The 14,880-nt window shown below is 46.7% G+C and overlaps 1 protein-coding gene across 10 annotated transcripts in view; it reads left to right on the forward strand.

The window, feature by feature from the left end:
- The window catches only part of ITPR1 (inositol 1,4,5-trisphosphate receptor type 1), a 234,033-nt gene that overhangs the window by 189,078 nt on the left and 30,075 nt on the right, over window positions 1–14,880 (forward strand). For all 10 annotated transcript variants that reach the window (XM_033925743.1, XM_033925747.1, XM_033925746.1 and 7 more), the window contains 2 exons: window positions 83–205; window positions 11,012–11,187. In XM_033925743.1, coding sequence (XP_033781634.1) covers window positions 83–205; window positions 11,012–11,187 — 299 coding nt within the window. The remainder of the gene's footprint in view (window positions 1–82; window positions 206–11,011; window positions 11,188–14,880) is intronic.

A 14,880-nucleotide genomic window follows, 5' to 3' on the forward strand; every position in this document is an offset into this window, starting at 1 on the left:
ATCAATGGATGTCTCAAGTGTCTGCATTGTATTCATTCAGCTGTTCTGTACTGTGCATTGACATTTCTTTTCTCTTCCACAGCCCAGCCTGTTCTCTATTGGTGCTCTCGAAATATGTCCTTTTGGAGCAGTATCTCCTTTAACCTTGCTGTCCTCATGAACCTGTTGGTTGCATTCTTCTATCCATTCAAAGGAGTCAAAGGAGGTATGGCCTGCAGACCTGCATTTATGCACATACACTTTAGATATGCTTAGGGCAGCAAGGTTCTAGATGTCCAAATCTGACCCCGTCTGGAACTATTAGCTCATTCCTTCTCCTCCTTCCTATGAACCTGCAATTTCCATGCCCCTCCCTGCTGCTGCTTCTGTAGCTCAAGACTGCAGTCATGCTGTGAAAAGAAGGCAGTAAATGCGGAGACTAAGCTTGTTCCCTACTCCAAAGTACAGTGGTCCCACCCCCTTAGAGTCACTTGTGGGATGGGACCTGTGAGCACAGATGATAAAAGGGGTGAGCAGTAGAGGAGATTAGAATCTGTGATATATGCCAGGGAGGAAGAATGATCCTGGAAGTATATGGGAGGGGGTGGTTCAAAATGAAATTATCTGGAGGGATGGAGGGTGGTGAATGAAATTGGATCTAAGGTCCAAGTGTAAGGAGGAACATAAGAATTGCTGCTGTAGGGTCAGACCAGTGGTCCATCGTGCCCAGCAGTCTGCTCACGCGGTGACCCTTAGTTCAAAGACCAGTGTCTCATGACATAGAAAGGGCCCTTGGTGGTAAAAAGCCATCTTTTTATCTAGAACAGTCCTCAAAGACTCCTCCTATCTCTAAACCAACACTAATCTAGACTCTCCGGATTGTGCGAAATTGCCAAAACTGTCCTTTCTTTATCGTCCCTCCAGAACTTTTGGCAGTCCCATCTACAATCGGTCTATTCTCAGTCTTCAGCAGGTGGAGGCGGTAAGCCTATGCAGTCTTTCCTCTTGTTAGTTAGGGCCTGTTGGATCTGATTAGTGGACTTTTGTCCCTGGTTTTGTTGGCTAGACAGAGCTTGGGGGACCCTTTCGGGGGGTCTGTCCGACCCTCCCCCATTTTCCCCTAGCTCCCCAAATTTTAATTAGAGGTGCCTCAGCTGTACACCTTGCCTCGGGAAGAAGCATTTAATTGAGCTTAATTGGGTTTTATTGCTAACCGGCACTTACTTTTTCCTCCCTAGCGGTTTACAATGAGTACTTTAAAGAGACTGAAAAAGTGCTCATTGTGTTCCCTATGAGCAGTAGATGCGGCTGGCGTGTGCACAAAGTGCTTCATCCGCTGTGAGGGGGAATCCTCATCAGCTTTGGGTGCCGGCAAGCAGGGCTCCCCTTAACGCATGCACCTCTCATTAGCTGTAGGTAGTGGGGAAGCCCAGGCTTTCCCTACCGCCCACACAGGGATTTCCCCAGCTGCTGACATAAGAACATAAGAATTGCCGCTAGCTGGGTCGGACCAGTGGTCCATTGCGCCCAGCGGCGGCCCCCAGGTCAAAGACCTGTGCCCTAACCGAGACCAGCCCTACCTGCGTTTGTTCTGGTTCAGCAGGAACTTGTCCAACCAGAACCGGGTTTCTCTTACTGTCGATAGTGCTGGGGATTCCCTTACGGCTACAGATGCTGCTGCCATAAAGATATTACAGAATAAAGCCTTAAAACATCAACCCCATGTTTCAAATTATTTATAGCAAAAAAGGGGGTATCCAGATGGTACAAATAAACAATTTTGGTAACGATAACAAATAAACTATTGCCATCAATTCCTAACATTCACTTTTTCTATACATAAGAACATAAGAACATCTCTATTGATGTTCTTATTCTCTCTTTGAGCAATCAAACTTGTGGTGGGCATATCATAACTATACAGACATCAGTCTTCAGAACCTCTTATGATGTCTATATCATTTCAAGTTCCTGTCTTGTATATTTTTATAATCATTTATGTCCACCACCTCCTACCTTTCCCTACTAAATCTTTATTTTTAATCCTTTAACTCATTTCTTAATAATAATACCCATATCTTTTTTTAAAAAACATTGTAAATCGTGTAAACAAAAACCTTCTACTTCTAATTGAAAGGCAACACTTATCTTGAAATTTGATGGATCCTGCCACCATCAACATTGATGATTAATAGCTCCAGGCGCCCTTCCTTTTTATGTGCATTTCAACCCCAAAGGGTCTTCCTTGGAAGATAATGAATATAAGCTGCCTCTCTACAAATAAATACAACATAATTAACACTCCATCACTGTGCATTTAACTCCTATCCTCAAGATTATGCTGTTATAATTATTCAACTCTTGAAGAAATTTTTTTATAGCTGCTGCCTGCAGTTCTGCTTTGCCGCTAAAGGCTTTGGGGGAGCAGGATTTTCTGCAGACCTTGGGATTGATGGCAGCCTCCCTGGAAGTGGTCAGGTGTGCTCGGGCTCACATATGCCCCCTTCAGTATGCTATTCTTTGATGGTGGTTTCTGCAAATGCTCAATCTGGATTCTCCAGTCCTTTGGGGGTTGGTTCATTGCAGCCTGTGCTGGTGGCTACAGTCTTCCAGTCTGGTTCAGGGAACGAGTCTGGATCAGCCCCAGTGGACAGTGCTTCTCATGGATATCAGTTTCCTCGGTTGGGGAGCTCAGAATCTTGGTCGCTCAGCTCTTGGCAGCTTGTCACTGGTGGAAGCTTCCTGGTTGGCGTTAGTTACTTTCCAGTTGTTGCTGGAGGGCAAGTCGGTTCGGGTTCTCTCAGACAGTGTCATGGCAGTGGCTTACATCAATCGTAAGGGGAGAACCACCATAAAGGAAGAACCAAGAGTCGTCTAGTAGCACAGGAGGCAGCACTTCTCACAGAATGGACAGAGGCTCATCTTTTGGACATCTGGCTGAGAAAATAAAGGCGAAAGAGTTGGCGTTCATGAAATATAAAAAAACCCAAGAAGAGGAGAGCAGAAAGGACTACAGGGTGAAACTGAAAGAAGCCAAGAGAGAGATACGTTTGGCGAAGGCACATGCGGAAGAACAAATGGCTAAAAATGTAAAAAAGGGAGATAAAAATTTTTTCAGATATATTAGTGAAAGGAGGAAGATAAAAAATGGAATTGCTAGGCTAAAAGATGCTGGGAACAAATATGTGGAGAGTGATGAGGAGAAAGCAAATGTGCTAAACAAATACTTCTGTTCTGTGTTCACAGAAGAAAATCCTGGAGAAGGACCGAGATTGTCTGGCAAAGTTACACGAGAAAATGGAGTAGATTCTGCGCCGTTCACGGAGGAGGGTGTTTATGAGCAACTTGAAAAACTGAAGGTGGACAAAGCGATGGGACCAGACGGGATCCATCCCAGGATACTAAGGGAGCTCAGAGAGGTTCTGGCAAGTCCTATTAAAGACTTGTTCAACAAATCTCTGGAGACGGGAGTGATTCCTGGGGATTGGAGGAGAGCGGATGTGGTCCCTATTCATAAAAGTGGTCACAGGGATGAAGCAGGAAACTACAGGCCGGTGAGCCTCACTTCAGCTGTTGGAAAAATAATGGAAGAGTTGCTGAAAGAAAGGATAGTGTATTTCCTTGAATCTAATGGGTTACAGGATCCGAGGCAACATGGCTTTACAAAAGGTAAATCGTACCAAACGAACCTGATTGAATTTTTTGATTGGGTGACCAGAGAGCTGGATCGAGGACATATGCTAGATGTAATTTACTTGGATTTCAGCAAAGCCTTTGATACAGTTCCTCATAGGAGGCTGTTGAACAAACTTGAAGGGCTGAAGTTAGGACCCAAAGTGGTGAACTGGGTCAGAAACTGGCTGTCGGACAGACGCCAGAGGTGGTGGTTAATGGAAGTCGCTCGAAGGAAGGAAAGGTGACTAGTGGAGTCCCTCAGGGTTCGGTGCTGGGGCCAATCCTGTTCAATAAATGGGACATCCACGTGGGATCCCTACGGGGGTCGAGCTAAGGAACTGGGTCATTATCACTCAGACTTGATGGGGTGGGACAGAAGAGTGGGCAGACTTGATGGGCTGTAGCCCTTTTCTGCCGTCATCTTTCTATGTTTCTATGTTTCTAATATGTATGTAAGTGACATTGCTGAAGGGTTAGAAGGAAAAGTGTGCCTTTTTGCAGATGATACCAAGATTTGTAACAGAGTAGACACCGAAGAGGGAGTGGAAAATATGAAAAAGGATCTGCAAAAGTTAGAGGAATGGTCTAATGCCTGGCAACTAAAATTCAATGCAAAGAAATGCAGAGTAATGCATTTGGGGATTAATAATAGGAAGGAACCGTATATGCTGGGAGGAGAGAAGCTGATATGCACGGACGGGGAGAGGGACCTTGGGGTGATAGTGTCCGAAGATCTAAAGGCGAAAAAACAGTGTGACAAGGCAGTGGCTGCTGCCAGAAGGATTCTGGGCTGTATAAAGAGAGGCGTAGTCAGTAGAAGGAAGAAGGTGTTGATGCCCCTGTACAGGTCATTGGTGAGGCCCCACTTGGAGTATTGTGTTCAGTTTTGGAGACCGTATCTGGCGAAAGACGTAAGAAGACTTGAGGCGGTCCAGAGGAGGGCGACGAAAATGATAGGAGGCTTGCGCCAGAAGACATATGAGGAGAGACTGGAAGCCCTGAATATGTATACCCTAGAGGAAAGGAGAGACAGGGAAGATATGATTCAGACGTTCAAATACTTAAAGGGTATTAACGTAGAACAAAATCTTTTCCAGAGAAAGGAAAATGGTAAAACCAGAGGACATAATTTGAGGTTGAGGGGTGGTAGATTCAGGGGCAATGTTAGGAAATTCTACTTTACAGAGAGGGTGGTGGATGCCTGGAATGCGCTCCCGAGAGAGGTGGTGGAGAGTAAAACTGTGACTGAGTTCAAAGAAGCGTGGGATGAACACAGAAGATTTAGAATCAGAAAATAATATTAAAGATTGAACTAGGCCAGTTACTGGGCAGACTTGTACGGTCTACGTCTGTGTATGGCCGTTTGGAGGAGGATGGGCAGGGGAGGGCTTCAATGGCTGGGAGGGTGTAGATGGGCTGGAGTAAGTCTTAACAGAGATTTCGGCAGTTGGAACCCAAGCACAGTACCGGGTAAAGCTTTGGATTCTCGCCCAGAAATAGCTAAGAAGAAAAAAAAAAAAAAAAAAAAAAAAATTTAAATTGAATCAAGTTGGGCAGACTGGATGGACCATTCGGGTCTTTATCTGCCGTCATCTACTATGTTACTATGTTCCCATATAGCGGGAATAGAAAATATCCAGGTGGACTTCCTCAGTCATCATGTGCTGGTTCTCGATGAATGGTGTCTCAGGCTAGAAGCCTTTGAGTTGATTGTTCAGTCGTGGGACAGGCCGGTCATGGCTACAAGTGTCAGTGCCAAAGCACTGAGGTTCTGCAGTCAGTGCAGGGCTTACCAGGCCAAGAGGATGGATGCTCTGGTACAGGCTTGGCCAACGGATGGCCTGCTGTATATCTTTCCTCCGTGGCCACTGGTGGGCAGTTCTTCTTCGCATTGCTTAGCACGCCGGCCACATGATCCTGGTGGCTCCAGACTCACCCAGGCACCCATGGTACACAGATCTGGATTGTCTTCTTGTAGCAGATCCTTTTCCTCTGTCCCGCTCACCCGACCTTCTGACACGGGTCCCATTCCCATGTTCGATCCGGGTCCCTTTTGTCTTACGGCTTAGCTCTTGAAAGGGAACACCTAAGTAAGAAAGGATATTCGGATAAGGTGATCTCCACTCTCTTGGGTTCTTGGAGACTTTCAACCTCTTGGGCTTATGTGCACATTTGGTGTCTTTTTGAAGAATAGTGTTCTGCTCATGATGTAGTTCCCCTTCGCAAGTCTTTACCTCACATCTTGGAATTTTTGCAGGATGGCCTGGAGCGGAGCTTTGCCTGGTCCTCCCTAAGGGTTCAGGTTGTGGCCTTGTCTTTTCGCAATCTGTTTGCATGGTCAGCGTTTGATCTCTTTTCTGGATGTGATTTGTTTGTTGAGAGCGATGAAATTGCTCCAGCCTCCAGTTCATCCTTCAGTTCCAGGCTGGGATCTCAATCTGGTTCTTTCAGTGCTCATTCATGCTTGTTCGTCCTTCCTTTGAGCCTCTCGGTTCCTGCACATTGAAGGACCTTACTCTTAAGGCTGTGTTCCTGGTGGCCATAACTTCTGCGAGATACATTTTCAAACTGCAGGCCTTTTCGTGTAGGCCCCCCTTCCTAGAGTTCTCTAGGGAGTGGGTCGTGCTGCGGCCGGTTCCTTCCTTTCTGCCGAAGGTCGTTTCTCCTTTTCATGTCAACCAGTCTGTTGCTCTTCCGGTCTTGGGTAGTCGGGAGGGCTTTTTGAAGCAGACAGTTGCGCAAATTGGATATCCGTAGGGGTTTTTGTGCAGAACCAGGAGTTCGTTCAGTCAGTTGGATTATCTTTTTGTCCTTCTCATGAGACCTTGTAAAGGGGACAGTTCTTCTAAAGCTACAATTGTACGCTGGATCAAAGAGGCTATCGCTTCAGCATACCTTCATCAGAAGAAACCTGTTCCAGATTTTCTCAAAGCTCATTCCACTTAGGTTCAGGCAGCTTCTTGGGCTGAGTCTTCTCTTGTGCCTCCGGTGGATATCTGTAAAGCTGTGGTTTGGTTTTCTCTCCATTCCTTTGTTCACCACTACCATGTGGACATTTAGGTGTGTTGGGATGGGGGGTTCGGTGAGCGTATTCTTATGGTGGCCCTGCAGGGGTCCCACCCATGATGGGTACATTCTGTGCTGGTCTGGAGGGACAATAAAGAAAGAGAAACTAGGTTATTACTTGCTAATTTTCTTTCTTTTAGTCCCTCCAGACTGGCACAGACCTCGCCCTGTTGTTTTGTTCGGTGTTTTCATGAAGAGTGTGGTTTTTTTTCTGCAGTATCTTGTTGTCTTGGGTTTTTGGAGAGTATTGTAAGAGCAGTGGCATTTGGTTTATCTGGCGAACTGTGGGGACACCTTGAAGGTTCTTGTTCTAATCAGTATCTAACAATGTCTCCCTGTCCTATCCAGACAACTACTTTGTCCTCTCCATTTGTTTATAGTTCATGGTTCTTTAGTTTGTTGGTTCCTACTTGGCTATTCGTCGATGGGACTGCATAGCCCACTTGTACTACAGCCAAAAGTCAATATCTCAGTCTCCATCTGCTGGCAGAGGAGAATAAACCCATCTGTTCTGTGCCGGACTGGAGGGACTAAAAGAAATAAAATTAGCAGGTAAGAACCTAATTTCTCAGTATTTTAGCCCCAATACCTATGCTAGTTTTGTGAGTAATTGTTAAAAATGGTGTACTACTGTAAACATCCCAAACACCTATATCAGATTTGTCCTGTGTATGAAGCTGTCCCACTACTACACAAATTCTGTACTCTCTATTGTCACTACTGAATATTTCTACACCTTCTTTCTTTCACTGCATGCTTCTAGACTTCACTTCCTGGACCCAACTGTTATTATGTATTTAAACTTGTAACCCATTCCGGGCTTTTCTGGGGGGATGGGCTAGAAAATTGAATGAATGAATGAATAAATAAGGAAGATAGCGAGGAACTCCAGAGCGACTTGTATCAGCTAGAGAAATGGGCAGAGCAATGGCAGATGAAGTTCAACGTGGAGAAATGCAAAGTAATGCATTTAGGTAGTAAGAATAAGGAATACGAGTATAGAATGTCAGGAGCAACTCTGGGTAAGAGCGAACAAGAAAAGGACCTGGGTGTACTGATAGATAGGACCCTGAAGCCGTCGGCACAATGTGCGGCAGCGGCAAAGAAAGCAAACAGAATGTTGGGCATGATAAAGAAAGGAATCACGAGTAGATCGGAGAAAGTCATAATGCCGCTTTATAGAGCAATGGTCAGACCACACTTGGAATACTGTGTACAACATTGGTCTCCCAACCTAAAGAAGGATATAAAACTGCTGGAGAGGGTGCAGAGACGAGCAACGAAACTAATAAGAGGTATGGAGAAATTGGAATATGAGGAACGACTCAAGAAACTAGGATTGTTCTCCCTTGAGAAGAGGAGGCTGCGAGGGGACATGATAGAGACGTTCAAAATACTGAAAGACATTGATAAAATAGAGCAGAAAAACAAATTATTTACATTGTCCAATGTGACACGGACAAGAGGACATGGTTTGAAGCTAAGGGGTGACAAGTCCAGGACAAATGTCAGGAAGTTCTGCTTTACGCAGCGAGTGGTGGACGCATGGAATGCTCTTCCACAGGAGGTTATTAAGGAATCCACTGTGCTAGGATTCAAAGGCAAATTAGATGCACATCTCCTTATGAGAGGCATAGAGGGATATGGGTGATTAGAACAATCAGGTGTATACCTGACTGGGCCTCCGCGTGTGCGGATCGCCGGACTCGATGGACCATGGGTCTGATCCGGAGATGGCAGTTCTTATGTTCTTATGTATGAAATCCACCTCTGAACTGCACAGTTCACTCTAAGGCTGTGGTTGGTTCTACATAAGGAATACAATCACCATTGGGCTAATGCAGAAAGCTCCCCACATGGTTAACACAGGGTTAATAGAGTTGTCGTTGGATAGCAATGCAGAAAGAGTTTTGGTACAATTTTTTAGTTGCACTATTAACTTTGATTAGACAACTATACTTAATATAATAAGCAATTCTTGCAATCTCCTCCATCAACCTCCTGCCTTCCAGATAGTAGTGTTCTCTACTGGCAGGGGGAAGACCTCATCCTTACAACCAAGACTGGGTATCTGAAATCTAGGTGGCCCAAATTTGGCTGCCTATATGTAGATGACTTTTTATCTCCACTTAGGTACCTAGATTTTCAGTTGAAAATTCATCTGCAAATAGGTTTTTATTTATTTTCTGTATTTATATACCGCCTATCAAAGTTATCTAAGTGTTTTACAATCGGGAACTCAAAATCAGGAACTCAAGCATCTTTCCCTATCTGTCCTGGTGGGCTCACAATCTATCTAATGCACCTGGGGCAATGAAGGATTGAGTGACTTTCCAAGGGTCACAAGGAGCAGCATGGGATTTGAACCCATAACCTCAGGGTGCTGAGGCTGTTGTTCTATCCACTACACCACTCCTTCCTTTTACACTGCCACTGATGGTTCCTAGTGGTTCATTTCCAGCATTTCCTCCTGTTGAGCCCTGTTTAGCAGGGAAGACACTCAGAAGATGTGATTGACAAATGGGAGACCCTGGAGGATGCTTGCATTGTTGCTGCTGGAGGAGAGCCGACGGAGGAAGGCTGCAGTCCGGCCATCGGTCCAATGGTCGGCTCGGGGGCCCGCTCCAGCAGGGCACCCGACACTGTCTTCGCTCCTTCCCCATTCCAGCAGGGGAGAACCGACGGAGGAGGGCTGCAGTCCGGCCATTGGACCAACGGTCGGCTCGGGGGCCCGTTCCAGCGGGGCACCCGACATTGTCTTCGCTTCTCCTCCATTCCAGCAGGGGACAGCCGACGGAGGAGGGCTGCAGTCCGGCCATCAGTCCAACGGTCGGCTCAGGGGCCCGTTCCAGGGTGGCAACCCGACATTGTCTTCCCTCCTCCTCCATTCCAGCAGGGGAGAGCCGATGGAGGAGGGCTGCAGTCCGGCCATCGAACCAACGGTCGGCTCGGGGGCCCATTCCAGCGGGGCACCCGACATTGTCTTCGCTCCTCCTCCATTCCAGCAGGGGACAGCCGAAGGAGGAGGGCTGCAGTCCGGCCATCAGTCCAACGGTCGGCTCAGGGGCCCTTTCCAGCGGGGCAACCGACACTGTCTTCGCTCCTTCCCCATTCCAGCAGGGGAGACCCGACGGAGGAGGGCTGCAGTCCGGCCATCAGTCCAACGGTCGGCTCGGGGGCCCATTCCAGCGGGGCATCCGACACTGTCTTCGCTCCTCCCCCATTCCAGCAGGGGAGAGCCGACGGAGGAGGGCTGCAGTCCGGCCATCGAACCAACTGTCGGCTCGGGGGCCCGTTCCAGCGGGGCACCCGACATTGTCTTCACTCCTCCTCCATTCCAGCAGGGGAGAGCCGACGGAGGAGGGCTGCAGTCCGGCCATCAGTCCAACGGTCGGCTCAGGGGCCCGTTCCAGCGGGGCACCCGACACTGTCTTCGCTCCTCCCCCATTCCAGCAGGAGAGAGCTGACGGAGGAAAGCTGCAGTCCGGCCATTGGACCAACGGTCGGCTCGGGGGCCCGTTCCAGCGGGGCACCCGACACTATCTTCGCTCCTCCCCCATTCCAGCAGGGGAGAGCCGACGGAGGAGGGCTGCAGTCCGGCCATCGGACCAACGGTCGGCTTGGGGGCCCGTTCCAGCGGGGCACCCGACACTGTCTTCGCTCCTCCCCCATTCCAGCAGGGGAGAGCCGACGGAGGAGGGCTGCAGTCTGGCCATCGGATCAACGGTTGGCTCGGGGGCCCATTCAAGCTGGACTTCAGTTTTGACTGTTTTGATTTTATTTTCAATTCTTTTTAGTTTATGATATATTTTTTAATCTCACTTATTGTTATACCACTTATTTTGTTTTATTTTATCATTCAAATTTCACTTAAATTTCCCCAGAATTCTATTGCTTCAACGGTTCTCCCTCTGCATCTATTCTTATCTCCCCTCTTTTTTCAACCTTTCAAAGTCCTTTAGATCATTGTAGTCTTATTAGAATGTTTATTTTCTTATTTTTCTCATCTGTTCTCTCTTATTTCTTCATTACTCTACTAATTGTCATTTTTCCAGGTACTTTAGTTAGATTGTGAGCCTTCGGGACAGTAAGGGAATTTCTAAGTACCTATTTTACTTATAATTTTAACGCACCCTATTGTCTATTTTTCTGTAAACCGCTTAGAATCCTAACGGAGTTTAGCGGTATATAAGAAATAAATTACATTACATTACATAAATCTTGATGTGAAGAGTTGTATTGTTCTGAGGAGATGCTTATGGGTGTTTAGTTTGCTTTTTTTTCTTTTTAGGTACTCTGGAGCCTCATCTCTCTGGCTTGCTATGGACAGCCATGATGATTTCTTTGGCTATAGTGATAGCCCTTCCTAAGCCTCATGGTATACGAGCTTTAATAGCTTCTACAATATTGCGGTTAATCTTTTCTGTTGGACTGCAGCCCACACTCTTCCTCCTGGGGGCATTTAATGTGAGTATGATGTAGTCTTTGGAAAAATTCCTGGTGTTTGCCCTTTGAGCTCTAATATTTAATTCTGGGTATGGGGGGAGGGTAAAGTTAATTAAGAGGAGGTTTCTATGTGGAATTCCCAGATCCCATTTTTCTAGAATTTTGGTGTTGGTGGGTCCTGAAAACTTATGGTTGAAATGAGATGCTTTATTTTTCTGTTACATACAGTGGTTGAATAAGCACAAGTTTTAAATGTTTATGGGACAGGAAAGGGATTTGGATTTCGCACACATTATCAGTATTAGCTCAAAGTGAGTGGTGTTCAAGTATACGGGATCTTACAATTTAAGTTTATTTGAGGCAAGATCAGAAGGAGGAGCAATGGGATTTGAATCTTGTGCCTCTAACCATTAGGCTGTTTCCTTGCTTTGATTGGTTCTAATGCTTGTGTAAATTGTTCAGCTGTGCTCATGGAACCCTTGGGTACATTAAACATCAATCTGATTTTCAAAGGGAGATGAATATCTGACAGAATTTCAGACGTTTTAGGATGAAAGTTTGTGAAGCAGAGGCACTTCACATAAATATAGGAACCTAGTGCTGGAAAGTAGCAGTAAGCACTAAGTTTTAATACCCTGGCTTTGCCCAGAATATAGACACCTAAGTTTAAATGCTCAAAAGGAAATTTGGTTGCAAAGACATAGGATTCTGTACTGAAGTTTTGTCCTCCTTTAGTTGCAAACTTTGCAGAAGGGTGTCACTCATATTTCAATTCCTCCCCTTCACCAGTGGAGAATCGCTCCCTCTTCAGTTTTTCCTTCTGAAAACGAACTGAGAAGGTGGGTTCCAATCTGCTCTGCTTCCTTTTATTATTTTCTGGTATTTTTGTCCATTGTTTCTCTTTTTATGCATTTCTTTGGTGCCCGGAGGTCCCCTTCTTGAGGCTACTCTGCCAGGGAAACAATGCGAACAATGCGAGGGCAGGCATCTGCTCGCAAGCCAATCTCTTGGAGTACCTGTGGAGCCAGTCTGTTTTATGATCCATCAAACGCTTTGGGTCTGTTTCCTTGGGAGCTTGCTTGCCTGCTGATACCTTTGGGTATCAGGGAGCCGGCTGAGTATAATCTCCATCCAATGTGCTGCAGATGCTTTTTGGCAAAGGCTTGGATGACCTCATGGCCAGTGTGGCAAATCGCCATTCCAAATCTGTCAAGATCTGAGGAGTTTGAAAAAAAAAAAAAATCTCTGAAAACTTACCTTTTTGTTAAGATTTTTTTCAGCTGATAGCTTTCTGATGGTGTTGAATCTGTATGAATGACTAACTAGCTATTGAGTTTATGGTGCTGTCTTTTCTACTTTGTATGTAAATTGTTAAGCGGAATAGAAAATTTAAAAATAAATAAAAAATAGCAGAATTCGATGTTCCACGGGGGGCAGCAGAGGCACTTTCATTCCTCTCAGAGATCCCGCCAGTTCTGCTCCGGTTCCTCTTCCCAGAGAACTACAATCGCCAACAACCCTTGGGGTCGTGCTGCAGCACAGTCACTAAAAGTCACAATGATGCCAAGCCGACTGTCATGTCTCCTCACATTGGCAGGAGGCTGTAGGCTTTCTATAGGGAATGGGAACAGATCTCAGCCCACTGGATCTTGGACATTATTAACAAAGGTCACAAGAACGCACTTTCTCACCCTCTTCCAGATCTGCTTCTCAATTCCCCCGCCAGAAAAGGAGACCAGGGTCTGAGTGATGGTACAATGACTCTTGGACATTCATGCCATAGAATCATTTCCCGAAGAAGAATTGGGATCCGGCAGATACTCCATATATTTCATAGTGTTCAGGCAAGGCACAGAAGACTAGAGACCTATCCTGGATCTGAAGTCTAAATTTAGCACATAGAGTTCCACACTTCTAAATGGAGACTGTCCGGTCAGTCATTGCAGCGGTGGCTCTGGGGCATTCCTAGCTTTACTGGATTGAATGGAGGCATATCTTCACATTCCCATTTATCTGGATCACAGAGACTATCTGAAATTCCATGTTTTCCAGAGACACTTCCAGTTTGTGGTGCTACCTTTTAAATTGGCTATGGACCCGCACACCTTCACCAAGGTGATGATGATGGTAGCGGCTCACCTTCATAAGGTGGGCATACAGGTTCACCAATTACCTGGATATCTATTCAGAACCCTTTCAAGACAGGAAGGTGAGCATGAAGTGAAGCGAGTGGTGGATCTCCTCCAGGGACTCAATTGTATAGTCAACTTCAGGAAGAGTTGGCTAAAGCCAACTCAGTGTTTGGAGTATGTGGGAGTTCGCTTGGACACTGTGTGGTTTGGGAAGGAAAACACAGCCTCTCACTAACATAAGTTCAGGAAGAAGATCACAGATAGCTTAGCGATGCTGAAGCCCACTGCCTGGCACTACCTTCAGGTACTGGGCTCAATGGTGGCCACCCTGGAAATCGTCCCCTGGGTGAGAGCACATAGGCATCCTCTCATGATGGTCCCTGCAGCGACATTTTCTTCAGATGAAGTCCCCCTGGTCATGGGAGGCAAAGAGCAGCTTATATTGGTAGCTCCAGGGGGACTACTTATTGAAGGACATGTCCTTCAGAACCACCTCATGGGTGACACTCAGGACCAATGCCAACTTGAGCGACTGGGGGTCCCATCGCTGTAATCACCCTCTCCAGGGCAAGTGGGCACCATCGCAAAGCAAATGGTCCATAAATTGGAACTGAGAGCTATTCATTTTGAGTTAAAAGCATTGGAGACTTCCTCGGTAGGAACGCTGCCATCATGGTAGCTTATGTGAACAGACAGGGAAGCACCAGAAGTGCCACATTGTGCTTGGAGGCATAGATGTTGTTCGAACGGGCTGAAGTTTTCTTACAGGCGCTCTCCACACATGACAGGAACATCCATGCCAGCCTTCTAAGTCGGCAGACTCTGGATCCAGGGGGGAGTGGTCCCTGTCCCAAAGAATGATCAACCTCGTGCAGCACTGGAGAAGACTGGAGATGGATCTCATGGCCTCAGCCAAGAACATGAAGGCAAATTGTTTCTACAGTTGAAGAGCCGAATCGGGAAGCACAGGGCTGGACGCCCTGGTTCAGCCTGGCCCACATTGGGACATGGTGGGCCGGGTCACCTGCAGAGCCACGAGCCACCAGGGTCTGGTAATACTGGTAGCTCTGGACTGGCCTAATCAACCCTGGTATGTGGATCTGGTTCAGCTACACAGAGGTAGGTGCCTCATGCTGCCAGTTTATCCAGTGTGCCTCAGTCAGGGCCCAGTCCCCATGGAGAATCCAAAGCACTTTGGTCTTATGGCATGACTCTTGACCACACTGCCCTAACATGTAAGGGTTACTCGGAGGTAGTTGTTAGAACTGTATGTAGACATTAGCAGCTTACGCTAAGATCTGGAAGGCTTTCCAACTGTGGTATGCCAAGGAACAGGTGGAGCCTTGTCAGGCATCAATTACTGCGATCCTGGCATTTCTGCAAGCCGGGCTAGAAAAAGGCCTAGTGGTAGCATCTCTCAAAGTACAGGTGGCAGGCCTCTCATGCTTTCGGGCTCAGGGAGATAAGTGGTCACTGGCATCTCATCCCGACTATAGAATGACACAGGTACAAATTTTCCCCATCCCCATGGGAACATTTTTCCTTACTATCCCGGTGAGCTCTTTTCCTGTCCCTGCCCCAT

The sequence above is a fragment of the Geotrypetes seraphini genome, chromosome 17, assembly GCF_902459505.1.
Source record: "Geotrypetes seraphini chromosome 17, aGeoSer1.1, whole genome shotgun sequence".
NCBI lineage: Eukaryota > Metazoa > Chordata > Amphibia > Gymnophiona > Dermophiidae > Geotrypetes > Geotrypetes seraphini.